Genomic DNA, 24,823 nt, shown 5'->3' on the forward strand with positions numbered 1-24,823 from the left:
CTATTTCTATTCCCCCTCAGAAAACCAAGCAAAACCCCTTAATTTAGAAGGGATAAGAAAAAAATGGCCGACGACTCCATCTCCATCTACGACGAGATCGAAATCGAAGACATGGCCTTCGACCCGGTTCTCCAGATCTACCACTACCCGTGTCCCTGTGGCGACCGCTTCGAAATCGCCATCGATGATCTCCGTGACGGCGAGGATATCGGTGTTTGTCCCAGCTGTAGTTTGATGATCAGAGTGATTTTTGATGCGGTAATTTTCCCCTCCTTCTTTCTTTCTTTCCCCTTTCCGTCTTGTTTCTTGAGAATTCGCTATTGTATAATTGGGAACTGTGATGCTGATGATGCGGGGTTTGCGTCTAGGCCGATCTTCCCAAGGACGGTGATGATAAGAACGGGTCGGCGGCTGTTGCTGTTCAGGCTTAAATGTTGGGAGTTATCGCTTAGGGTTAAGCCGATTCAGTTGATTTGATATTGGGATTCTCTACATTGGGTTGGATTGGATTGGATTGGATTGCTCGCGGACGAATGCTTTCCGATATACCTCGAACAAACGACGAGTGTGCTTTGCGACAAAGTGTTCGCTGCGAAATGTGTGTGTCGACTACGAGGACGTCGCTCGATGTTGATATCGGTGGGTGATGTCATGGCTTGAGCAGCAGCCACTCAAACATACTATATGCAGCTTGCTGCGCTAAAGAGCGAGCGCAGGCGCAGAGCCGATGTCGCGCCAGTATAACACGGGCGCATGGGACGCAAGATATCTAAATCTGCGTTACAGCGCAGGCTGAATGAGTCAACGTCGAAAGAATGGATCAAGATACCACTTGGATATATACTATATTATCTGCGCACAAGTACTTTATCTGCGCACAAGTACTCTACGCAATGAGTACCGCGCCGAACTGTATCATCTACTACCAGGCACTACAACACTAGATAACTAGCAGTCACTCGCAGACATCAATCCATATCCTACACTATCTCTCAACCGCCCGCCCGTAGACATAAAGCCAACCACCTCCCGATGCGGAGAAAGGAAGCAGCAGCAGCAGCAGCAGCCTACTCCAGAACCTCACTGTACACATCCTTCGGCAAGTTGAGAGTCAACTCATGGTTCAACAAATCCGTGAGATTGGACCCATCGCGGAGATAGATCCACTGCCCGTTAATAAACGGCCTGGACTCCTGCTTCTCATGCATTTGATCACCCTCCACCACCCAATCGTACCGCTTAGGGCCGGAAATCGGCGAGCTCAGCCAGATCTGCTTGTTGGGAGGCTGCTTGTTCAGCACGTAGGTGCCTACCCCCGGGACGCTGATGTTCATGACGCCGGCCTGTAATTCATCATCCATCATTTGTCAGTTGAAATGTTTTCTTTCTCTTCGGTAACGTTACTCGGGAGTATCATGGGAAACCGAGGAAGGACGAACACTATATTCAGCTTCAATGTCCGATCCCTCCTCCTGGACCTTCTCGATCTCATACTGCAGCACATCCAGGTAGTGTTCCGCGTGTTCGTGGTACTGCGCGTCCGTTAACGGGGAAGGCTCGGTAAAGTGGGTGGCTGCGCCGGCGACATTGCTGGATTCAGGATGCGGAGCTGGAGGGTCTGCAGAATCGGGGAAGATGCCTTTACGGGGAGCTGAGGTGGCGTGGAAGCACCGACGGGGGAGCTGGGGTTGGGGTTGGGGTTGAGGTTGGAGCAGGCGTGGTGTTGCTGTTGCGAAGCGGGCACCGACGCGGAGGGAGGGACGGGCGACAGTTGCAGCGGCGGGGGAGAGAATTGCTCGGGGGAGACGGGAGTACATGGTTGGATTCATTATGCTGGTTTGATTGAAAGTGTGGTGGTGGTGGGGAGAAGAAAGGGAAAAGAGAAAGAGGAAGAAGAAGAACAAGAACAAGAGAAGTGATGGCATCACATCATCGAGTGCGGAGCGGAGCGGGCTGTCATTGGCTGTGGAGAGAGCTATACCTTTTAGTCTGTCAGCTTCATCATCCATCCATCTTCCATCCTACTTCTTCTTACATCCACTCTGTCCATTGCTTACCACCTCTTCCATTTTATGTGAGTCATTCGGCGCATGGTTACTGAATAAATCTTCTCAATGCGCCCCTGCAGGTCGCTTAGACCCTGCATCGCAACCCATACAATAGTACTACAGCAATTCCAACCCCGACATCAGCTCCATCTGCAGCTCATCCTCCCCCTCTCCCTCTCTCGACAATACCATCACCACCACCACCACCACCACCACAAAACTATGCCTAACCCACGACCACATCCCAATCAAAGAAAGGAAAAACGCCCCCCGCTCACCCACTTCCTCTGTCTCCCCCTCGTCAACGCCACCTCCCTCCCCCAACTCGAATCCTCCCTCGCAACATTCAAAGCCTCGATCCCAACTCTCCAACCTCAACACCAACATGAACATGGACATGAACACCACCAACATGCACCTCAACCTCAACCCCTCATCCCCCCTCCGCCCACCGCCCAGTCGGCACCCTCCACCTCACCCTCGGCGTCATGAGCCTCCCCACCCCAGACCGTCTCTCCCAAGCAATCCGCTTCCTGCACTCCCTCGACCTAGAAGCCATGCTTCGCGAGACCCAATCCTCCTCACCACAAACACTACCATCAGAACCGACCGCACCAGTCTCTCCATTTCTCATATCCCTCGAATCCCTACACGCCATTCCCCGCGCAAAAGCAGCAACAGTTCTGCATGCCGCGCCCGTGGATCCCACGAACCGTCTGTATCCGTTTTGTGTGAAGTTGAGGGATAGGTTTCTCGAGGAGGGGTTTTTGGTGGGGGATAAGCCCGCGGAGAAGCCCGCGGAGATGGCGGTGGATATAGGTGGTGGTGAGGAGCAGCAGAGGCAGGTGGATTTGGCTGCTGGGGATAGTGCAGAGATGGCGCCTGCGCCTGTCGGGTCTAAGTCCAAGGTACGGCCGTTGTTGCTGCATGCTACGATCGTGAATACTATTTACGCAAAGGGGAAAGGTGGTGGCCATGGTGGGAGAGGAGGTAGAGGAGGTAGAGGTGGTGATGGCAGGGGTGATAAGAGGAAGAGGCAGTATACGTTTGATGCGAGGGAGATTCTTGCTAGGTATCGCGATTATACGCCTCCTGGGGAGAGTGTGGAGAGTACTGGGACTGCTCCTAGTCTGGGGTCCATTGAGAATGAGGGCTCTGGGTCAGGGTCAGGCTCAGAGGGTGAGAGTAGCCTTCCTAAAGGGAAAGGCACGCCCTTCGTTTGGGCGAGGGATTTCCCTATCGAGTCGGTATGTATCTGCGAGATGGGCGCGAAGAAACTCGTGCCTGATCTGAATGGTAAGGATGAGGGCATGAATGCGCGACTAGGGGAGAAGTATCGCGTCGTAGCGGAGAAGAGTCTGCTGTTCGGTTCGTGATATCTTGAAACATCATGTTTGGCTAAAAGCAAACAGCAACAGCAGCAGCAGCATGTACATACATAGTCTACAACCAGAATGATGTGTAAAAAGTAACAAGAGTAGATAAAACGCCAAACACCACGCTGAAAGACACCACAACTCTCAACCACCAGACCAACAACCCCAACTACCTGACCTTACTCATCAACGTCTCCATCCCCCTCTCCACAGACAACTCGGCCGCCTTGGCCTTAACAGCACTAATCATACTGCGCTCGAAATCATCCCTCGTCCTCAGCACAGCCTCAACCCACGAGAGCTGCAAATCCCAATACTCGGTCTTGAAGTTCTCATAGACAGCGACGAGAGCAGGGCCCTTCTCCGACTCCAACAATCTGACCAACCAATCCACCAACCGCCACTTCATCTTAATCGTACCGGCAAACGAATCCGGATAATTCTGGAAGAAAGCAAACACCGTAAGGACATCATCCTTGAACTTATCCGTGTACGGATCGGTATTATGGCGGAACTTGACGCCCTTGTTGCGCACAGACGAGAGATACTTGACGAGGAGCTCGTCGGAGAGTTCCTCGACCAGGATATCCGTAAGAGAGGGGTGCAGGACGGGGGAGTAATCAGCCATGTAGTCTTCGAAGGTCGAAGTGATGCGCTTGACAGCGAAATCGCCGTACCATTTCTGGGTGAAAAAGTCGGGGATAGTGGTGCGGAAGTCGACGGCGAAGATGAGTTCGACGAACTGGGTGAGGCAGTGGGTGCTGAGATCGACGTAGCCGTCGCGCAGGGCGTCGAGTTCGGGGATGGCTCGGGAGGCCATGTACTTGGGGTCGACGATGGTTTCGAAGTCGCGTTTGAAGCGGCTGAGGTAGCCCAGTTGGCCGGTTTCTTCGTTGTCGTCGATGCAGGCGATCTGGTCGTTGGCGACGGCGACGAGCCAGTCCTGGAGGAGTTGGAGGCCGTCGAGGAGGTCGCCGCCGGGGGCTTTGTATTTGGCGCATTCTTCGTCGATGAGGGTTTGCCAGGCCACTTGGCGGGCTTTAAGGACGCGGAACATGGCGTCGATAATGCCCTCGACGACGTCGGTGCGGGAGGAGGCGCCGGAGGCCATGATCTGTTCGTGTAGCATGCGCCACATGTCTGGGAGGGTTTTGGTGCGGAAGCAGCCTTCTGGGTTGGTGTCGAGGGAGTCTGGGATGCGTTCGACGAGTCCCTTGCGGTCGGTTTCGGTGATGCGGTTGGTCCAGTCTTCCACGGCGCGGATGATGATGTTTTGCCATTGGCGGATGAGTTCGGGTTCGCGGTCGTCCAGGATGTTGGGCTTGAGGTCGGCTTGTTTCCAGCCGAGCTTGTTCATCTTCTTGTAGTATTTCTCCGTCCAGTGGATGATGGCGAGGAGGTTGTCGGCGGGTAGTTCGGGGTCGTTGATCAGCCCGATGAAGAAGTCGTGCATCATCCGGTGGTAGATCTCCGTGTAGGTCTTGTAGATCTTCCATTTCTTCGGCATCAGCGGCTGCATACCTTGCTGCACGGTGTAGAGGTCATTGAAGAACCAGCGGAAGTTCTTGTCGAGGTTGTCCGGCTCGGCCAGGAAGTCCTCCTTGGTGGCTTCGAACTGGTTCTGCGCGTAGAACTCGATAGCTTGCAGGAACTTCTCCTTGTATCCTCGAACCGTCTTCGGTCCTACGTTCATTGATTTGAAGCGATCTGCGAGGTCCTGGTGATCCTTCTGCGCCTCCTGTAACGCCCGCACCGTCTGATCGTTCTTCTCCTCGTTCATGACCACAACCGCCAGCCGGACCACCATCCCAGGGTTATCCGACTGCACCAGCGGGATCAAATTCATGCACGCCGTACCAAGGTGATCATCAAACCAATCGACCACCCCATCCAATCCCTGGAAGTAATCCGCCAGAGTCTCCTCACTACTCGGATCCTGCGCCTTGCGTATCTGATCCATCGCCTCGTCTCTGAAATCGCGCAGCTTCGAAATCTGCATATGAGCCCTTAGCAAATTGGGCTGATTCTCCAAATCCTCATCATCCTCGCGCAGAAGATCCTCAACCGCCGCCAGGTTCTCACTGAACTCCTCCAGCCCCTTCTTCATCGCCAACGTGGCCTCGAAGTTCCTTTGCACCTTGGCCAGCTTGTCAATTTGCGAGAAGTCCTCCACGCTCGTTTGCGACTCCGCGCATAGCTTGTCGATTCCTTGTAGCTCGTCTTTCGTCTTGGACACCTGTCGCTGTCCTTCCGTGAGGGCGTTGATGCTGCGCTGCACGGTCTCCAGTTGGTCGCGCAGACCTTCCCGTAGCTGAGAATCAACAGCCGCTTTCTTGCGCGAGTATTCGGCTTTCAGACCCATGATCTTGTCGAGGTCTTCGGGATGGCGGAGGATGTCTTCTAGACGGGGCATGGCCACCGTTCCGTTGTCGTCTCGCGCCATGGTTTGTAGCTGTCGCAGTCCCGAAGCTCACGGTATAGTCGTTCAACGAGTCCGTATCACCGCAAGTACAGAGATGAAGCAGGCCGGGTATTATCACACCACCAACAAGTATAGTCCAATCAACCGACCGATGGTGGTTAGCTATAGTAACAGCTAGACCATAAGCTAGCAGCAATTATCCCCTCCTAAACGCGCAGCGCTCCGGGGTATATCTGCATACCATTCGAATCATTAGCACGATAGCCTCCCCCACATGAAACCGAGAGACAAACTCACCAATGGCTCACCGAGCCAAAAACTGTTCCAAAATGACAATCGTTACAAAGATACACAGCAAATAGGTAAGTAGCATAGCAAGCATACTAAGTATTAATGCCACCCGCATTTCCCGCCCGCCAACCCGCCAACCGGCAGAACACATCCACCACGTGACTCCCCGCCCAGCTACGCTACCGCCATCGGGAAATTTGCGGAATCAACAGCAAAAGCATCCCAGCGAGCAGCATTCGCAAGCCCAGAGAACAACTCCACATCCTCCAAACCAGCTGGGTCATTGACCGTCTACGCTACGATTCTCCGAAACCTTCCTACCAAGTACCTCCGAACCAAACAAACAAACCCACAAACCGCCAAAATGAGCAGCTACTTCCGTGTCACGCTCATGCGCTCAGCAATCGGTCTCCCACGCCGCACCAACGACGTCCTAAAAGCCCTCGGCCTGAAGAAGCGCATGGCTACCGTCTTCCACCCCGTGTCGCCGTCCGTGGCGGGTCAAATCATGAAAGTCAAGGAATTGGTGCAGGTGCAGGAAGTCGACCGCCGACTCACGAAGCAAGAGGTGCATCTCGAGCGCAAGCCCGATCCGGGATACTATGTTGAGAAGACCTCGGGGGTGGAGTTTGAGGAGAATAGATTGGCTTGAGTGATATCCATCTCTAGGGAATGAGGTGGACTGTTGGTGTTTTCGATTCGGCTTTTTTGCGGAATGGTTCGTTTTGATTGACTGATTGATTGGTATGCGATTGGAGTCTGGGATTTCAAATTTTATTGTTGAATTTATTGGATATGCCTGCTCATGTGGCGGGGAAGGGATGTGTACTATATGGGATTGAGGAAGTGGGTGAATTTCCACTTAGAGGTGGAGGTGAAGGGAAGTGAACTATTGCATGCATCCAGCGGCTTTTATTTGATCAGATCATGTGCGGGTTCATCTTGCGCAACGATTTTGCATTGTACTATACTACACATATTGTCATATGGAATGGGATCTACATCACCCTTAAAGTTCAAGTCTTAACGTCTGTTTTATAACAATAATTCTCCAGACGAAGCAATACCCAACCTATGCACCATAACACCAATTGTCCGCTATTTGCAATTCCTAGACTTATACGCTTTTCAACCCATATGGACAGTGCGGGCCGTTCTGAACATTCTAAGCTTTGTACAGGGTATCCAGGAAGCCCTCGGCCAGGCGGCTGACAATACTCTTGTCCGGCATGCTGCCGGCCACACCGTACAGAGCTGCAGTGTCTCCACGCTTAACAACGTATGCCTTGCCTTGCTGCTTCCTCTCTTCCGCCTTGGCCAACTCCGCCTCCACAGCCACGACCAGGTCGGTGGTAAGTGCATCCACAGCAGCGGCTGTGGGGACGGTGAACGCGACATGGATCGCCGGGGGCGATTGAAGCGCATTGAGATGCCAGCCCTTGGCAGAAAGGCTGTCCGCAATATCGTAAATATCAACGGCATCATTCTTGCTGTAGAACGCAACAACGCTGACCATGGGCTTTCCAACGATGTCCAAGCTCTTCGACAGAACTGGGTGCTCTTTGATGGAGGATTCGAACTTCTTGGCGGCGCCCATGATGTCCAAGCAGCTCTTGATGTAGCCAGACTCGCCAACACTCATCAAACTGGCCCAACATCCGGCAATCAGGGCACCAGGACGAGAACCCGCCACAGATGGGGATGCATAAACACCACCGGACCAGTCTGGGTAGATGAAGTATTGGTAGCTGCGGTAGGCCTTGTTGCGATACAAGAGCACCGAGTTACCCTTGGGTGCAAATCCATACTTGTGTGTGTCCACACTGATGCTAGTTACTCCGGGAAGGCGGAAATCAAAGCCACCTTCCTCTTCATAGGGTGACGCAAAGCCTGCCTTCTTCAAAAAGGCAACAACAAAGGAACCAAGGCAGCAGTCAACATGCAGAGGGATCTTGTAAGACGTCGCTAGACGAGACAGAGCTGGGATGTCATCAACAATTCCATGAGGGAAGTTGGGTGCCGAGCCAACAATCAAGACAGTGTTCGAGTTAATCAGGCGACGCACGGAAGGAATGTCCACCTTGTACTCGGGAGCCGGGCAGGGAACACGATGGAGCTTGATCTTGAAGTAGTTGCAGGCTTTGATGAAGGCAGCATGAGCAGTATCGGGAATGATCCTACGGGCGTGTCAGTAGATAAACAGGGTATGTATAGGAGTAGCCACCCACATTTCCGGTTCCTTTACGCCACGCTCGAGGAAAGCCTTCTGGCGCGCACCCAAGCATGCCATGATGATCGACTCCGTACCGCCACTTGTGGTGACACCCGCGCCATCGGAAGGGGCATTGAACAACGCCAGAACCTAAACCAAGTAAGCCACATACTCGTGAATTTTCCGGGAAATCATTACCATAGCTACGACTTCGGCTTCCATCTTCCGAACACCAGGGAACACATCAGGATGGATGGGGTTTGCAACACCAAACTGTCCGAACGCTTCTGCCTGCAGCTTCAACAGGTCCTGGCCACCGTGATAGACAGCACCACTGACACGGCCATCTTCCCAGCGTGTATGTTCCATATTCGCCAGCTTGTCGAGCTCAGCGCGAACCTGTTCCGCGGTCCATCCTTCCTTAGGAAGATTCAGATACCGATTAACACCAGGCCCAGACGCGACGAGTTTCGATTCGAGATTCTCAATAGCGGTGGACACCTGCTTATCAACCTGGCCGCGGACGCCGGGGAATCGCAGAAAGACGGAATAGAAGAAAAGACGGACGGCGGCGTAGGCATTACGGATGCTGCCGAAGATGCCATAACCGCGCAATGAATAGAATGTCTTGCGAACGTAGCGAAGGATAAAGAGGACAAAAACGATATTTCGAAGACTAATCGCCCGGTGATTAACAGATTAGCACATAGCTCCAGAAAACAAACGTCAGACGAGCGAGCGATCGTCCGCCGTTACGCGGGGATAATGTTAAGCTGCTCGGCCACTCACAAGTCCAGATGTGCCGCCGCCAGTTGGGTGCTGGGGGCCCTGCTGTAGCCCAGCAATTTATTCTGCAGGGCGACAGGAAGTAAAGAAGATGCCATAGTCGTAGGCAATAGAAATAAAGCCGGGTCGGGGTAAGGGCACGACGACCTCCAGACTGAGGGAGAAGAGAAAGACTGGGGAAGTGAAGGAAGGTCGATGGGGTCGGATGATGCAGGAAACCGGAGCCGGGGGCGATAAGAACGACTGACTGGCCGCGGACGGGCAGTCGGGAAACTGCCTCGGTTCCCGCATGCGCTTCTCCTCATGACAATCTAGTCTAGTACGTACTAGATTTGACACTCTACATGAACTCACATCCCCCCTTTGCTTCTGTTACACCCATCAATTCCAATTAATCTTACTAGATATATTGCAGCCACACTTTTAACTTTGGTATATCCTGTATATTGTAGGATAGATGCATATGGCATCGAAATTCTGCGTATGTACACGGTCCCACGCGAGGACCAAGGGCTGTCCTAACACCGGCCCCCCCTCCCTTTTTTCCATCAGAGACAAGGAACAACTTTTGAAAACCCCGTGGAAATCAAAGAAACCATCCTGAGAACACATAAACATCCATTCATGAAACCAGCAAACGCAAAACATGAACGTCCTCCGCCAAGGGAGCCGCTAAAAGAGTAAGAAAATAGAAAACATCGAAGCTCTAATAAGGATATAGACGTCTATCCCAGTCGGAATAAATGCATGATTAGAAGAAAAGCCAACGTCGGAGATCACTTTCGATCCCATACTTAGGCAGAAGCCTGAGCGGCAAGCTCCTTCTCCTTGGCAGCGAACTGAGCCTGCTCGTCGGCCGTGAGGTCCAGGAGGGGCTTGTTCTCGCCCAGCTTGAGGTTGCGGTAGTAGGCACGGATGATACTGTCGGCATCATCGACAGCAATGGGGCGGATATCGGCCAGAGCCTTGATCTTGGCCGTGCACTCCTTGTACTGGTCATCGGTCATCTCGATCTTGAGCTGCTGGGCACGCGACTTGATGGCGTTCCAGCCGGTCAGACGAGAAGCGAAGTGGACATAACGAGACATGCCGAAGTCGGCGGGGTTGATGATCTCGTAGGTGCTGGGGTTGTTGAGGATGGCCTTGGCGTGGATACCGGCCTTGTGGGTGAAAGCGCAGAAACCGGTGATGTAGTTGTTGAAGGGGATGTTGACCTCAACGGCCTCGGCAACAAGGTCCTCGATATCCTTGAGCTTCTCCAGCCTGTACTTGCCCTTGACGTACTCGGGGTCGGCAACCATCATGCGGGCCATGAGACCACCGAGGGGAGTGATACCGTTACGCTCACCGATACCAAGGACGGAGGTATCGATGTGAGTGGCACCAGCCTCCAGGGCACAGTAAGCGTTGGCAATAGCACAACCAGTGTCGTTGTGGAAGTGGGTCTCGATGTCACAGCTGACAACACCTCTCAGGACACGGACTAGCTCGTAGACCTGACGGGGGGAAGCGCAGCCGACGGTATCGGCGATACCGACACGGTTAACACCGACCTTGTCGACGGCCGAGTAGATGGACAGGAGATCGACGAGATCAGAGCGGAAAGAGTCCTCACTGGAGAAACGGATCTCAATACCCTTGGACTTGACGAATTCGATGACTTCGATGGCGGTGTTCTTGATGTAGGTCATGTCCTTGCCGTGGGAGTGCTCACGGAGGTAAGAGGAGGTTCCAATAACAACATCACTGTCCGAATTGTTAGCAGTCGAGCACGGAATATGCAGGACAATCAGCACTTACACTCCATCGACACCGGTCTCGACGGCAATGCGAGCATCGTCCATGTGGCAACGGATGTGGGTCAGGATCTGATTCGAACATTAGCCGGGTGACGCACAACACGCGGTAGACAGGTGTAACATACCTTAGCCTTGAGGCCAAGCTTGCAAATGGCCTCACAGTCCTTTCTCGACTGCTCGGAAGCGCAAGGGCTGGTGAGCTCAATCTAGAGTGGTGGTCAGTGCACGCTCTATCCGGCATTGTGAAGATCCACCGGGGTATGACTCACGTAGTCAACACCGAATTCATCGAGGGCCTTGGCGATTTCAATCTTCTTCTCAGTGTCGAAGAAAGCGTTGGCGAACTGCTCACCCTCACGCAGGGTACTCTCGATGATCTGGAAGCGAGAGACGTTGCTCAGGAAGTCGGTGACACCGACGTTGTGGCCATAGGGGTTCCGAGAGACGGAGGGGTGGGGGTTCTGGCGAGTCTCGACGGCAGTGAAGCCGGGGTGTTCACCTGAAGGGTATTGATTAGTATAGGCACTTACAGTTCATCTGTTTAAAAGCTAGAAACATACCATTGCGGCCATTGGCAGCGTTGGCCTGCCCATTGGGCTCGTGGTCTGCACCGGGGCACATTGTGAAAGACTTGATGGTGGGGTAGCACGCAGATAGATCGGTAGTATATAGTTAAGACGGCAGATGGCTCTATTGAGGTTGATGGTCAGTATTGAGCAACCAGCGTTGAATGAGAGCAAAGCAAGATAGATATAGGAAGAAGACTAACAAGCGAGGCTAGCGAATGAGTCACAGATGGATTTAAATGTAGAGACGTTGTTGAGGGAGGCAGGGAAGAGTCATAGGTTGCCAGGAGAAAGAGAAAAGTGGGCGGAGATTAAAAAAAGCCGGGCGGTCAGCGCAATGATGATTCGCGGGCAATGCAACTGGAGACTCCTCGGCCGGTCCCTCCCTTCTGCCCTTCTTTCTGCGGCAACGACGAAATTTTCACCCTCTTTTTTCGCCTGCTGGAACTGGCTCACGCTCCCTCTTGTGGGGAACCTGGACCGTGAACTGCGCATCCGGCAGCCCCAATTGCTCAGCGTGAGGATCATTCCCCAGTCTCCAACAGGGTCAACCAATGTCCTGAAGTCATTTCCATTATTAAGGTCTACTCCATTCTTTGCCTACAGGCTGCCTGGGGGCGCTATTCATGGGCGGTGACGGGCTACGTGGATTTGCCACTGAAAGAGTATGCGAGTATGCCAGCGACAACGAATGTGCCATTCTTGGTACAGGTGGCTGAGGTGGAAGTGCATTTTGCTGGTAGATCTTCGTTTATCCATCCTATCGCTGCTACCGAGGGCTTTTAGCCTTTTTCAAATCCCAGTCAGAAGGGTTTGTGTCTAGGGTTCACCACCCCCTGCTAGTGAACACTTGGGTTTAGTTCAACCCGACATCGGCAGGGGGTCATTTCTCGGATAGATGATAGCGTCTTCAATGGCTCGCGTCGAGATGCCAACGATTGATAATCGCCTTTCCACTTCGACCGTGGGACCATTATCATTGGATGATTTCGATTAGCAGTCTCCAAGTGTCCTGGCAACCATATCTGAAGGGCTGCGTAACTTGAATCATAACGTTGACTAAGGTTGGAGAACGGCCCTCCTGAGGCCGTTGCTAGGACTTGCTACACTTTCTTCCCCATTCAGGACTTGAGTCACATCCAGTACGTCACCGGTGGCCGATACCGCCCCTCTATTTTCATTTCCTGGCTTTTCGTTGGTCGGTCTGGATTACGTCAGGTATTTTCTCACCCGATAGAGTAATATGCTGCTGATCCCTGCACCACTGCTTGCGTTAGTCCCTATTCGGTATAGACTGCTCTGGCCAGGCCTTTATCCGTCAGAGTCCGTCTGATGCATTATTCCCAATTGGGGTGGTTGTAGCTTTCTCATAATCCAGTGCTAATGCTGAACGGAGTACTTATGCCTGCATTTATTGCAGAGCTGCAGCGGCACTACTATCAAGCATGCAATAGATGCAGGGACCTCTGGCATCTACATCACATTCCAACGCCGCAGCCCAATAGCCTAGTACTTTGTATATGGGTGACTATACTAAGGATACTAAAAATAACAGCATAATAGTCGCTATATTCGTGGCTGTCACTATATATGTTCCTGTTAGAACACATTCGCTATTTCATGCATCCCGGGTCTGTTTTCCCCATTAGGGTAATCTACATATACACCTGTCAGCATCTAAATCAGAGATGCAGGCCAAATGATGGGCTCTCTTCCGTACAAAGGTGTCAAAAGAGTCCAAATTGAATGTACCTAGCCGTAATTTGAAAAGTATGTTGATTTATGACCCGCCAAAATACGTTGTTTAGTTCAGTCTTTCTTTTGGAAACAGAACTAAGAGACATACTCTCTATTATTCTATATTGGATTCGCCGCAAACAGGTGATCACAACAATGGGCTAGACACTCGTAACGGGTTATAAGCCCAAATATCCACATATCACATCTATAGGCTCTCTCGAAAATGTTATGTATCTCAAAGATCTCGGTTCTCACAATCTCACATTTACAAGATATAAGTGGAGCGTACATTGTCCCCATAAAAGGACCCTCTTTTACAGTTTGCATATATAACGATTCTGAAAGATTAGCTGGAGCTCAGAAAAATATTCGGATAGCGTGGAACACATATGTTTCTAGAATAAAACGAAGACATCTAGGCGTTGTATCCCAGTAAGTTTCAAGCCTCTATTCATTTACGCAAGTATATTTACGAGAGATGCGTTACGTCGAACAAGACTTCCTGGATTTAAGTGTATTTTTGTCAGTTTTTCACTGTATCTAGGTTTGGTAGCAGTAAGTATTTCTACTACAAGGCCGTTATGAACACCTCTAGCAGGTAGTGAACGGACGGAAAATCATTTAAACCCCGGCGTGATTGATACTTATTCATTGCCGCTGGAAAGTTCTCATGTAAAAGGTCCATGCTCTGTTTGAAGCACTCTCATCGGCCATCTCATCGGCCGTCAAACATCCGGAAATGAAGATGGAGTCCATTCTAGCAGGAAGATTCGATGCAGTGGTGAATCATGACAAAAGAGACATTAACAAATACATGGACATCTTGCATCGGAAGAGGGTCTGTAACAGAAACTGACAAACGCTCAATTTTCTGCTATAGAAGTGAGAGTGAAGTGTCCTATAGAAGTTTCATCACGACCAAGTTGATTGCATAATTGCTCGACCGTGAGTTAGAAGCACTGACAGAATGTGGGATGTATCAACGAGAGGAGATTTATCACACCCTCAAGGTATCGTACCGCAATTTCTAAGGAATGTGCCAAAGAATCATTAAAGAACCCTAGGCAATACGAGGTTTTCTCAAACTTTGTGAGTATTGCTAGCAAATGATTAGAAAGTCATAAAGAGCTTATTGCTAAAATAGTCATCTCCTTGTTGCAAATACACAAGACCGCGCACGAGCATACCGGGGCGGACCAAGTAGAAATTGACTATTTCATTTACTGGCTGATATATGTCCAGATACATTACGGACTGATGAAGAAAACATGACACCGGATCACCATAGCATCAATAGCAGAATACAGCGAAGCCGCGGGAGAAAGTTGCTCAAGATGAAATAATAGACAAAAGATGGATATAAAGAATGACACCGCTGGGGAAAGGAGACACTAGTGGTAAATATCTACCTCTGCAAGGCAGAGTGGACAAAGTATCGTGTTGGAAACGAAGATTTTGGACTGTCGAATATGACTGTAAGAAAAAGAACGAAGTTAAGCGTTAAATATATGGTTGTTACTGTTGGATATTGTCTAGGATCATATAGAGATTATAACTGGGAAGAACTCTTCCATCTATCGATGTAAGGATATCTTCTCGGCAGGGAGACAAGTCTAGTGCAATCAATCTCAATGTTTGATGCTCATAATGATTATAGGATCCAATCAGTAGCCAGGTGTAAAGGATTCATCTACTACCAGAGAACTAATAAGGTTTTGGCAGGTTCTGGAAAAAAGGACGTGAAAGGAACCATCACAGTGCCAAAGGAGGCCATCTAGATTAGTGACAAAAGTATTGACAAACCCTTGCTTTAATGGCTCGGACGCCAGGTACACGCTGCTCTATTACGTCGCTAACAGAGCCCGGATATGTTAGACTCTGGGCAGGGTTCAACATTGGAAGACAGTCTGGGTCAATCACTAAAGTATATGCGAAGATAGCAGATAGCAAGTCAGGTTCTGTAAGACACTCCCCTGAGTTGTCGTATTATGCTCTTATCAGCCTACTTTTATTCTTTCCAGATTGTATACCCCGTTTCGAGTACTAAAGCTGTGTCCAAATGTCAAAAGTAGACATAGTAGCCTTGAAGAGTTGCACAATCATTCTACTATGCAGGTAGAGTAGCTGCGTTGACACCTCTCATCCATGGGCCGCTATTACTGGCTTACTCTTCCGTCCAGCACCTAGAACAAACTGAGCAGAATCGACTGTTGATCTGATGTGTCGAAATTTGACTTTACTTTTCATGATTATAGAGGGGTATATCACATGGCAAGGACTGAAAACAGCCTCAGGACTGACTATCGGTGGGTTTGTGATAATTGACGCTGAGCTGACTGGCAATTGATGTTGCATATATTTCTGTTCAAGCTGGGCTCTTTCAGTACTATTCCATGAAGGGGAACAGGATGACTTAGGAGATGTGCACATGTCTCTTTAGAAACAGGTAGGCTTCTATTGAGGATCTGATGGCCTTCCGTCTGTAGCAACTAACGTAGAACAAACAGAAATGGTGTCGAGAGTCAGTCAAATGAAATAGCTAGTCTTACACAGAGAAGCAGCACTAAATCAAAGGCGAAGCCAACAGAATATTTCCTTGTAATCTTGATGACTCAGTCAAATCCGAGTACACTATCCCACCGGCTCAGGTGGCACATCTTCGATAGCAGAGATGTGTTTCACGTCTAATACAGATATTCATTCGAATTAGATGGCATATTAATTACTACATCTAGAATTACATGCGATCCATTACTCAACTTCTCATCTTGCACAAATAGTGGATTTAAAGGCGTGTTTGCCATCGTTGCGAGGGCAATAAACTAGCCCCGGCCCTCTGGGACGAATTAGGGCTGATACGGATCCAACGGACAAATCCGTCACCTGAGCTCTCTAAAGACCTTTTATGTCGGTGAGGCGCTCTCTGAGGACCCGGCTTTGCCTGGTGTCTTGTCGTTCCAGTTGCAACTTACACTACTAGGACTTATCCCACTTTTTTGGGGCCAAAATTCTGCCATCTCAGTATCCGATAATTTGGGAAATATGATCATCCCTTCCAACGGGGCGGGAAGGATTTCCAAGACATCGTGCTCTAGACTAGTATAAACTAGATTGACTGTGGCATTGTAATGTCAGCCAAACGTGGTTGTGGCGCTTGCTGGGGAAAAAATATTGTGACTTTTGGTCTCTTTCCAGGTGGGATGGGGAGAGAATTCCTATAAGTGTAGACATACTTCGATTTCTTATTGGTGCAGAAACTCTTTCTGAAGGTCAAGCTGGTAGGCTAACAATTAGTATAGACACAGTAAGACGTCTGTCATCCACCCAAGGCATGTAGATCCACTCCTTCGGTCATGCCACATGGGGTATTTGAGATGTTAACTATACATTCGTCTTGCTTGCAAGCGGTTTGGAATCCTCTGTGCTTACTAGTTACCCAAGCGTCCCCACTTTTACTGAAATCGATGAAACATACACTTGGGAAGTTTTAGTGTCTTGGAAGCTTTGGGGTCTGTGTTCGTTGTGGCGACCTCTAGAGTCGTACGCTACTATGTTTTGCCGGGTTCTATATTTAGCCCCCGCGGTTCACTCTGGCGGCTTGTCAGACTGTTCATGTCAGGATACATCGGTTAAGGGAAGCTTTGGTGGGAAGTGTCTATTGAATGCTACGACGTCCGCCGTAGGTGAGCAGGGAGATGGTCGTTCGGGTGATGGATCTAACCGACCTGAACAGGAAGGTGTGAAGTTGTAGAAAACTTGACCAAGTTATTGTGATCCCCTAATCCAGCCTATCCAAAAATTACATGACATTGCACTCTATGGCACCCTCTACATGCGCGTACTCGATTTCTATCTATCAGTAAATCTGGATCATCAGCAACCTTAAATCTGATAGACTGAATGTTCATCCGTAGTCCCCGTACCTACTGCTGTCAGTGACTTCGAATACATTATATTCGCAAAGTCCACAACATAGTATAAAAAAACTAATAAGTATCTGATATAGAATAATAACAAAGACATTACGTATCAGTACCGTGCGAATACAGGTTGCACTAAATAGAATATTCGATTATTGCACCTGCATCATATCCAGAATAAGAATGTTACACAAAGGGACGTGTAGGTTACATAAGCAAGCAGGGTACGAGACTCCAAAGAAACAAAGGTTTCACTGCAAGCTATTAGTCCATCCATTGCTGCTACAAGCCAAGGCGCTTGACGTCCAACGAGAGCCAAACAAGCCCAGCTGTTTCTCGAGGGGCAGAGAGCGCTGACAACTTCGGTTCTAACCGCGTTTATCCGAGCTATTATCACATCACCGGGTGCAACGGCGGAAACCTAGCTGAGACAACTATCCAGGCATCGATACCGATGGCTGTTACCTTTGTTTAAAATAATCTGGGTGCGTCTTACTCTACAGGACGGTGTATCGGCCCGACCAGAGAGGTCTCGAGGAACAAGAGTTCACGGACATGAGTTCATCCCGTAGTGCGTTCAAAGGACACAAGCAAGTAGTCAAGTACATGAATGACCTCGCTGACTGATAAGCTTAGGTTGATGGAATCTACAGACAATTCGCTGCCATACTCACAAGCACTTCCGTCCCGAGGGATCAAGGAATCATGCACGGATGCGGGCAGGAAACGCCTCGTAATTAGGTCAATTGCCGACATGCGAGGACAATCTGCACACGTGGCTGCTGACGAAGGCGAGGATCAGAGGGGACACGAAGATGAAGGAGAATAGCAGAAGAAGGGGGATTCTAATCCGTTGCCCCGGAACCCCGGACACTCCCACTTACCCACCGCGGAGCCGGGTACTCCCACCGCTTAGGGGAACATTGATAATGGGGATATCCCACCGCCGGGCTGATTAAGGGGTTCTAGATGCTCCGATGCTCCTGCTGCGCCTACAGAGGGAGCATGGGATCGACCGGGCAATCCCACCTGCAGAAGAAAATGCCCGCGGGTGCTCCCACTGGCTGGGCTGTGTTTGCTTAACTCGGCCGGAACCTCCCACAGCGAAGCTGACATCAGATCAAATGCCCACTCGGACTGTCCCACCGAGGATGGGAGTGGTCGATTGGATTGTTCGCTTAACTAGTGTGAACATGAGTGCTGCGTACTGAAGCTGACCTCAGATCGATCGGGGACGCCCACTGCTCCCAGTCCGGGTCCAAGACCTGGTGAAGAATATGCGCTTGGACCCCCAACAAAGCGAACGGCTAAAGAGCTGGCACCAGATCCACCACCAGTGGGAGGAGTGGGATTAAAATCCTCCGGACGCTCCCATGCCTCGATCCTTCCCGGGGTTGGAATAGGGATCCATTTTCCCGTTGTGATTGCTCGCCATTCCTCGCAATATCACATCCCAAAGTGTTTATGGACCCCTCTTACTCACGACCCGAAGCACTCCAGGATTTTTAGGGTGATCTCTCGTACAGTCTTTCTTGATGCGCGGCAGTAATTCTAGAACCATCCCAAAAATGGCATAGGAAAATCAGGACTGGCGTTGCAACAAATTTAGCCATGATCACCGGCATCTACTGCTTGGACCGTCTGCTAGGTACCGCGCCGAAGAAATTTTCAGCAGAATCTAACCTTTACATGGGTAAAAAAAATAAAAGGGGTAAATTTGTGGGAATCTGGTACGATTCGGACTTGAGCTGTCACCAAGCCAACTGTCGTTCTTGGCTACTATCCGTATCCATGGTAGTCTCACAACTAGTCGAACGTTTTAAGAGAACCCGTCTGATCCTCGCGTATTGTCCGTCAAGAAAACTGGACTCCGTTCTATTGCCATGTGAGCACTAAAAACTACGGGGTGTTTCAATTCATCACCGAATCAAATTTCGCACCCAGAGAACCAATTTCGCCCCTTGCAAAAGTCCATGTTCCACGCAACTGGGTGTCGACAGATAGGTTAGCATCGGCCCAAGTTCGCTCCATACAGGATGCAGTCAGACCCACGACAGACAGCAGCCATCCTGTCACTCACGTGGGAAATTACCAGGGGCCCTGCCATGCAAGGTGAGATCCCACGAGGATTCGCCTGGACGCCACGCGGAGAATTGAGGTGCTCTTCCTTTCTGCAGACCCACTGGTCTGAAGGATGGTGGGGGAGGGGACATCGTAAAAGCTCTTGGCTCTACCGGCTGGACCCATGATGCCATCGTCGCCATGGTCGTTCGGCATTGGAATGGCGCCGCATGTCAAAGCTTCTCGCCTTCTCCCATGGGTCGTAGATTGGAGGCAGTCAATTCTACCTGGTGCCCCTTCACTCAACCGGCTATTTTCAAGGCTCGGTTTTCTTCTTCGTATAACTAATCTGACCTGCAGTTGTACATGTCTGGGCAGGCAGGTAGGAAGGCACTGAAATTAGTACTTCGTAGTAGTCGTTGCAATGGCGGCGAAAGTCAGAAGGAACAGCCCATCCGTCTATTCATCCAGCCATCAGCCAATTACCCAACTAGTTACCCAATCGGCCAGTGAGCCTACTGCATGGTGTTAGCGATTTTCGGTGCTTCAGCCTCCATCTGTCTATCTTTTGGCCCCAATCCCTCGACGCCATGCTAGAGCATATATAATACTATAGAACAAACCCGCAACCTCATCCGGAGAGAAAGTTCCATGGAATGTTGAGCAACCGGATCCTAACCACTTGTCAAACTTCCCAGCAAGCCAGCAAGATTGCACTGCATATGATGGCTGCAGCCACCAAAATCCGTAAGCCCAGCTGTTTTTTCTTGCTTGTGCTTTTCTGCTGTGCGCAACATCCCGGCTCTCATACTCACATTCCCTGCTTCCTATTTCAGCCGCACGAAGCCTCAATGGTTGCTGGACATGCCGTGTACGCCGGAAAAAATGTGATGAGACTCGCCCAACATGCAGCCGATGCATTTCCTTGGATCTCGAGTGTCACGGATACGGTCCGAGGCCGTACTGGATGGACAATGGGGCCCTGCAGAATGAGCAAGCCTCGAAATTCCGGCAGATGGTTAGTCAAGCCCGGTCAAGGAAGAGAAGACAGAAGCTTCTTCTGTCCACTCGCCCAGCAGCCCGCGGTAAGGGTCTCCATCTACAGATGTTAAACAAAGGACCCGCACTAAGATCGATCACTCTAGTCTATCCTTTCTTTAATGTAGCCCAAGACGAAATGCAGGGTCTAACCCGAGACAGTAATGCGGCTGCCCTGAATAATAGTACGCTGGCGTGCAGCACCATGCCTCTCAATCAGCTCCCCACCCCTGGAGGCACCTCGGTCTTCCCTGAGGAAGACTATGCAACGTTCTCCAAGCAATTGGAGTGGTCGCAGAACCCTTCGTCTCCCTCCTCGTCTGTAGAAGGTCTCCTCACCCCAAACGTGCTGGAAATGCAAGAGCCCGGGATTGCATGGGGTGATATGGTGACATCGGACGATTTTGGCTTGGCCTTGAGTAAAACCGCCCTGTCAGATCTGGATGACTTTATGTGGAGCGCATCCCTGGATAGTCCCCACATACAGAAAGACCCTACTTTGTCTCCTGATCCGACAAACCTGCAACCGACGTCGGGAATGCATATGCTTGCAGCTGCAACCTGCGGACAGACCATCTCGTGGCCCATGACCCCCGTTGACCCAGTTTCGGGAAGCAAGTCCGAGGATGAGTTACTGATGCACTACTTGGACCGGGTCTTCTACATCCAGTACCCGTTCTACCATACCCAAGACCGACAAGGAAGGGGTTGGCTTCTCTCACTTTTGCGGCGCATCGAGCCCGCATACTATGCCAGCCTGGCTCTCAGTGAGCTCGACTTGCTCTCGACGTCGCTTCCTCAAAGTGAGCTCCCGGCACGACTGACGCAGCTACGTACCAAAGATGGCTATTACGACCTAGCTCTTCAGGGAATGCAGTGCATCATGGCTGACTCGTTCAGCTGGAATGCACAGAGTCAATTCACGCACAATCTCGAGGGACTCGTTTCAATACTTCAGCTTTTGTATTGGGAGGTAAATGGTCCATCCTGATGATGCGGTGCGATTGAAGATACTGACTTTGCTCGTTCAGATACTTGCTGGCGGAACCAAGAACTGGCAATGGCTTCTTCGGCTGGCCGGCAATCTGATGCCTGCATTCATACAAATGCGGATGTCTTCTACAATTCATGACGCATCTAGCCAGATCTGCCCAAGTTTACCGCTGGACAATCAGAGCCCGTCCTCCGAAGACGACTGTACTGCGAAACTCCTCCTTGGCTCTTTTGTGTCGTTGGATATAATCGCTTCTGCTTCTACCCGGCGTGCTCCCTTTCTGGAAATTGATCATGTCCAGATACTGGACCATTTTGGGATTTCTTTAGAAATTCTAATGGGGTGTCGGAACTCAATCATGGCCCTAATCTCGGAAGTTTCCGCGCTGGATCGATGGAAAAAAGAGGCCGAGGCGGCTCGTAAGCTCAGCATCATTGAATTAGCACAGCGTGGTGGGCAATTGGAGGAGCGCCTACGACGGGAACTCGCCGATCTCGAGCAAGTGTCCGCTCCAGGGTCACTATCAGCATGGGGTTCCTCTGCCACCCCAGGTGGTTCCCGGGCTCACCCCAGCATTAACAAGGCGTTTGGGCTCGGAGCCATCGCCTATCTCCACGTTGTGCTCTCCGGGGCTCATCCCGAGCTGCCGGAGATTGCGCAAACTGTTTCCGAAGCCATTGTTGTGTTCCAGATGCTTCGCGATCAGCGACTCCTGTCGAGTGTGGTGTGGCCATTTTGCATCGTAGGCTGCTTAGCGCAGCCCGATCAACGGCCTTCATTCCGGGAGCTCTTCACGACGGCGGAGGCCACAGTCGGAACACTGGCAGAGGCGTCTCGAGTAATGGAGGAGTGTTGGCAGGCAAGGAAAAGTCGGACATCAGATTGCGATTGGGTTTCGGTGATGAATGAGCGCGGAGATTATGTGCTGCTTCGATAGAGCGAAAAGTGCCATACCCACATAGAGAGATGCGATTATGAGTCACGATAGAATAATGATCATAATAATGAAATAGAATTACATTTCCCCAAAAGTGTCGAAACGTTTCAAGTCCCTAGATTGAGAGGACCTCCGAGGGATTATGTAGAGTATATGCTGCAATCATTGGCCAACAACCTCCTTCTCTTTGAACCACTATGTTTATGGTTAGCTATGAATTCCTCCCACTATGCTTAACAATCACCCGGAGCTATACACCCCAGACATCTCTGCAGCATCTATTAGGAATAAAGTGAGGGATGATCCGACCATCGATCTCTTTCTCTAATTTCCGTTTCCCATCCTCACGTAAATTGATTGGTGAGATGCTGTTGGTGGGCGCCGGCGGTAGAGCTAAAAGCTGCAGGAATCACGACTTGGGCGCCGTGACTAATATCGGGCGGCATTATTGCCTACAAGTCAACTCAATTACGAACTAAAAGCAAACTAAAAATCTATCCCACGGGGCTAGAATAAGCTGCAGCCCGCTTAGGAATGAGTGTGTCTGATTACTCCGACCCTGCAGGCCAGCGGGAGAGACCGTCGGCCTGACTGAAATTTTGGTGAGAAATTAAGGGCTGGTGGGAGGCCCCGGCCCTAAAGGATTGCAAAGGATTGGCGGTTCTGGCTGGTGGGAGAGTCCGGGCTGCTGCTAGGGATTGCCTTTCTTTTATATACTCTGATGGACTGTTACTCTCTCGAAAATGATTTTGAAGAGTGATGAGTACAGTGGTTCCTTAGACAAGTGTTTTTGTTGCTTTACCTTCTTCTGTCCCTCCCAATGGCTGTCGACGCCACGATGAACCACCCTTCTTTGGAAAAGGAAGAGGGCCAACTCTCTGAAAAATCCGCTGCTTCCAATTTGGACTCGGAGGACCAGCAGATCGATGCTCCTAAGGAAGATGAAGCTCCTCCGCGCGACATTACAGGCTGGAAATGGGCCATTGTCGTGGCGGCCATCTACAGTTCGCAGTTCCTCTTCGCCCTGGACAACACCATCGTCGCCAACGTCCAACCCACTATCGTCGAGGACTTCAACGCCGTCTCCAAGCTGTCATGGATCAGTGTAGCCTTCCTGATCGGCGCTGCTTCGACCAACCTCGTCTGGGGTAAGATCTTTGCCCAGTTCAACGCCAAATGGACCTACATAATCTGCATCGCCATCTTCGAAATCGGGTCCGCCGTCTGTGGCTCCGCACCCACCATGAATGCCTTCATCGTCGGTCGTGCCATCTGCGGCTTCTCCGGTGCTGGCATGTACGTCGGTCTGATGACCATGCTGGCCGTGACCACCTCCATACAAGAGCGTCCTACGTATGTCGGTGGCGCCGGTTTTACCTGGGGTGTGGGCACCGTTCTGGGTCCCATCATCGGAGGTGCCTTCACTGACTCTTCTGCTGGCTGGCGCTGGTCTTTCTACATCAACTTGTGCATCGGTGCGATTTGCGCCCCTGTCTACCTCTTCATGCTCCCCAACAAGGACCCCCGGCCCGGTGTCAGCCTGGGAGCCCGTGCCCGCGAGATCGACTATCTGGGTGGTATCCTGACCATTGGCGCCTTCATCTCCGGTGTCATGGCCATTTCCTTTGGTGGTGCGACTTATCCCTGGAACTCAGCCAAGATCATCGGTCTGTTCTGCTGCTCGGGTGTGCTCTTCATCCTGCTCGGTATCCAGCAGGGCATTCCTGTCCTCACCACCAAGGAACGCCGTCTATTCCCTGTCGAGTTCCTCCGCAGTCGCACCATCCTCATCCTATTCGCCATGACTGCTTCCGGCGGTACCCTCATCTTCCTTCCCGTCTACATGTGCCCGCTCTTCTTCCAGTTCACGCGCGGTGACTCTGCCCTGGAGTCGGGTGTCCGGCTGCTCCCCTTCATTATTCTGATGATCGTGGCAGTCATTGGCAACGGCGCCATCCTCTCTACCCACGGACTGTACATGCCGTGGTTCTTGGCTGGCGGTATTCTCTGCTTGATTGGTAGCGCGCTGATGTACACTGTGGGCCTCACGACCTCAGTCGCTCACATTTACGGCTACACGGTGCTGATTGGGTTTGGAGTGGGCTTGTTCTCGCAGGCTTCGTTCTCCATTGCACAGGCTGTGGCCGAGCCACATATGGCATCGTCGGCGGTAGGTTTTATTACCTGTGCGCAGATCTCTGGGTGTACGATCGCTCTGGCCATCGCCAATGCACTGTTCCTGAACAAGAGTGTGGAGGGCATCAAGGCCGTTCTGCCCAATGTATCCTCGTCCGAGGTCGAGTTGGCCATTACGGGTACTGGGTCTCAGTTGTTTGACGGACTTACTGAGGAAACGAAGAATAAGGTGTTGGAAGCGATTGTCAAGGCATTGAACAACTCGTATATTCTGTCAATGGTGGCGGCGGCGCTGGTGGTGGTGCTGAGTGTGTTCATGAAGCGCGAGAAGCTGTTCATTGCTGGTGGTGCTGGAGGTGTCTAGATGAAGCTGGAAAGGTAAAATGGGAATATGGGGAAGTATAGCTAAAGCAGACTTCTGATGGATGCAGATAGATGCATTATTCTACTTAGATTTGGGGACCATCTCCCTCTCTGGGTTATAGATAGTATACGAG

At 50.9% G+C, this 24,823-nt stretch overlaps 9 protein-coding genes across 9 annotated transcripts; 5 read left to right on the plus strand and 4 right to left on the minus strand.

Moving 5' to 3' along the window:
* Positions 1–63: 63 nt before the first annotated feature.
* On the plus strand, positions 64–477 carry dph3 (CSL family zinc fnger-containing protein; the record flags this gene model as incomplete). Its single annotated transcript, XM_041691525.1, has 1 exon — positions 64–477. The coding sequence occupies one exon, from the start codon at positions 64–66 to the stop codon at positions 475–477; it is 414 nt and encodes a 137-aa protein (XP_041545001.1).
* A 590-nt stretch (positions 478–1,067) lies between these two features.
* FRR4 (frataxin family protein) lies at positions 1,068–1,829 on the minus strand (the record flags this gene model as incomplete). Its single annotated transcript, XM_041691526.1, has 2 exons — positions 1,068–1,343; positions 1,440–1,829. 2 exons carry the CDS (start codon positions 1,827–1,829, stop codon positions 1,068–1,070), a joined length of 666 nt encoding a protein of 221 aa, XP_041545002.1.
* Positions 1,830–2,536: 707 nt separating this feature from the next.
* On the plus strand, positions 2,537–3,424 carry AKAW2_51583S (uncharacterized protein; the record flags this gene model as incomplete). The annotated part of the gene is made up of 1 exon (XM_041691527.1): positions 2,537–3,424. The coding sequence occupies one exon, from the start codon at positions 2,537–2,539 to the stop codon at positions 3,422–3,424; it is 888 nt and encodes a 295-aa protein (XP_041545003.1).
* Positions 3,425–3,593: 169 nt separating this feature from the next.
* Positions 3,594–5,867, minus strand: SEC6 (SNARE-binding exocyst subunit SEC6; the record flags this gene model as incomplete). Its single annotated transcript, XM_041691528.1, has 1 exon — positions 3,594–5,867. One exon carries the CDS (start codon positions 5,865–5,867, stop codon positions 3,594–3,596), a length of 2,274 nt encoding a protein of 757 aa, XP_041545004.1.
* Positions 5,868–6,501: 634 nt separating this feature from the next.
* MRPL33 (mitochondrial 54S ribosomal protein uL30m) lies at positions 6,502–6,789 on the plus strand (the record flags this gene model as incomplete). Its single annotated transcript, XM_041691529.1, has 1 exon — positions 6,502–6,789. One exon carries the CDS (start codon positions 6,502–6,504, stop codon positions 6,787–6,789), a length of 288 nt encoding a protein of 95 aa, XP_041545005.1.
* Positions 6,790–7,302: 513 nt separating this feature from the next.
* On the minus strand, positions 7,303–9,233 carry AKAW2_51585A (sphinganine-1-phosphate aldolase DPL1; the record flags this gene model as incomplete). The annotated part of the gene is made up of 4 exons (XM_041691530.1): positions 7,303–8,314; positions 8,366–8,499; positions 8,548–9,025; positions 9,139–9,233. 4 exons carry the CDS (start codon positions 9,231–9,233, stop codon positions 7,303–7,305), a joined length of 1,719 nt encoding a protein of 572 aa, XP_041545006.1.
* A 696-nt stretch (positions 9,234–9,929) lies between these two features.
* Positions 9,930–11,555, minus strand: hcsA (homocitrate synthase; the record flags this gene model as incomplete). The annotated part of the gene is made up of 5 exons (XM_041691531.1): positions 9,930–10,881; positions 10,936–11,003; positions 11,060–11,140; positions 11,204–11,433; positions 11,495–11,555. The coding sequence occupies 5 exons, from the start codon at positions 11,553–11,555 to the stop codon at positions 9,930–9,932; spliced, it is 1,392 nt and encodes a 463-aa protein (XP_041545007.1).
* Positions 11,556–19,877: 8,322 nt separating this feature from the next.
* Positions 19,878–22,190, plus strand: AKAW2_51587S (Zn(II)2Cys6 transcription factor; the record flags this gene model as incomplete). Its single annotated transcript, XM_041691532.1, has 4 exons — positions 19,878–19,968; positions 20,058–20,306; positions 20,367–21,232; positions 21,291–22,190. The coding sequence occupies 4 exons, from the start codon at positions 19,878–19,880 to the stop codon at positions 22,188–22,190; spliced, it is 2,106 nt and encodes a 701-aa protein (XP_041545008.1).
* Positions 22,191–23,010: 820 nt separating this feature from the next.
* On the plus strand, positions 23,011–24,690 carry AKAW2_51588S (putative MFS drug efflux transporter; the record flags this gene model as incomplete). The annotated part of the gene is made up of 1 exon (XM_041691533.1): positions 23,011–24,690. One exon carries the CDS (start codon positions 23,011–23,013, stop codon positions 24,688–24,690), a length of 1,680 nt encoding a protein of 559 aa, XP_041545009.1.
* Positions 24,691–24,823: the final 133 nt, after the last annotated feature.

This window comes from Aspergillus luchuensis, chromosome 5, assembly GCF_016861625.1.
Source record: "Aspergillus luchuensis IFO 4308 DNA, chromosome 5, nearly complete sequence".
Taxonomy (NCBI): domain Eukaryota; kingdom Fungi; phylum Ascomycota; class Eurotiomycetes; order Eurotiales; family Aspergillaceae; genus Aspergillus; species Aspergillus luchuensis.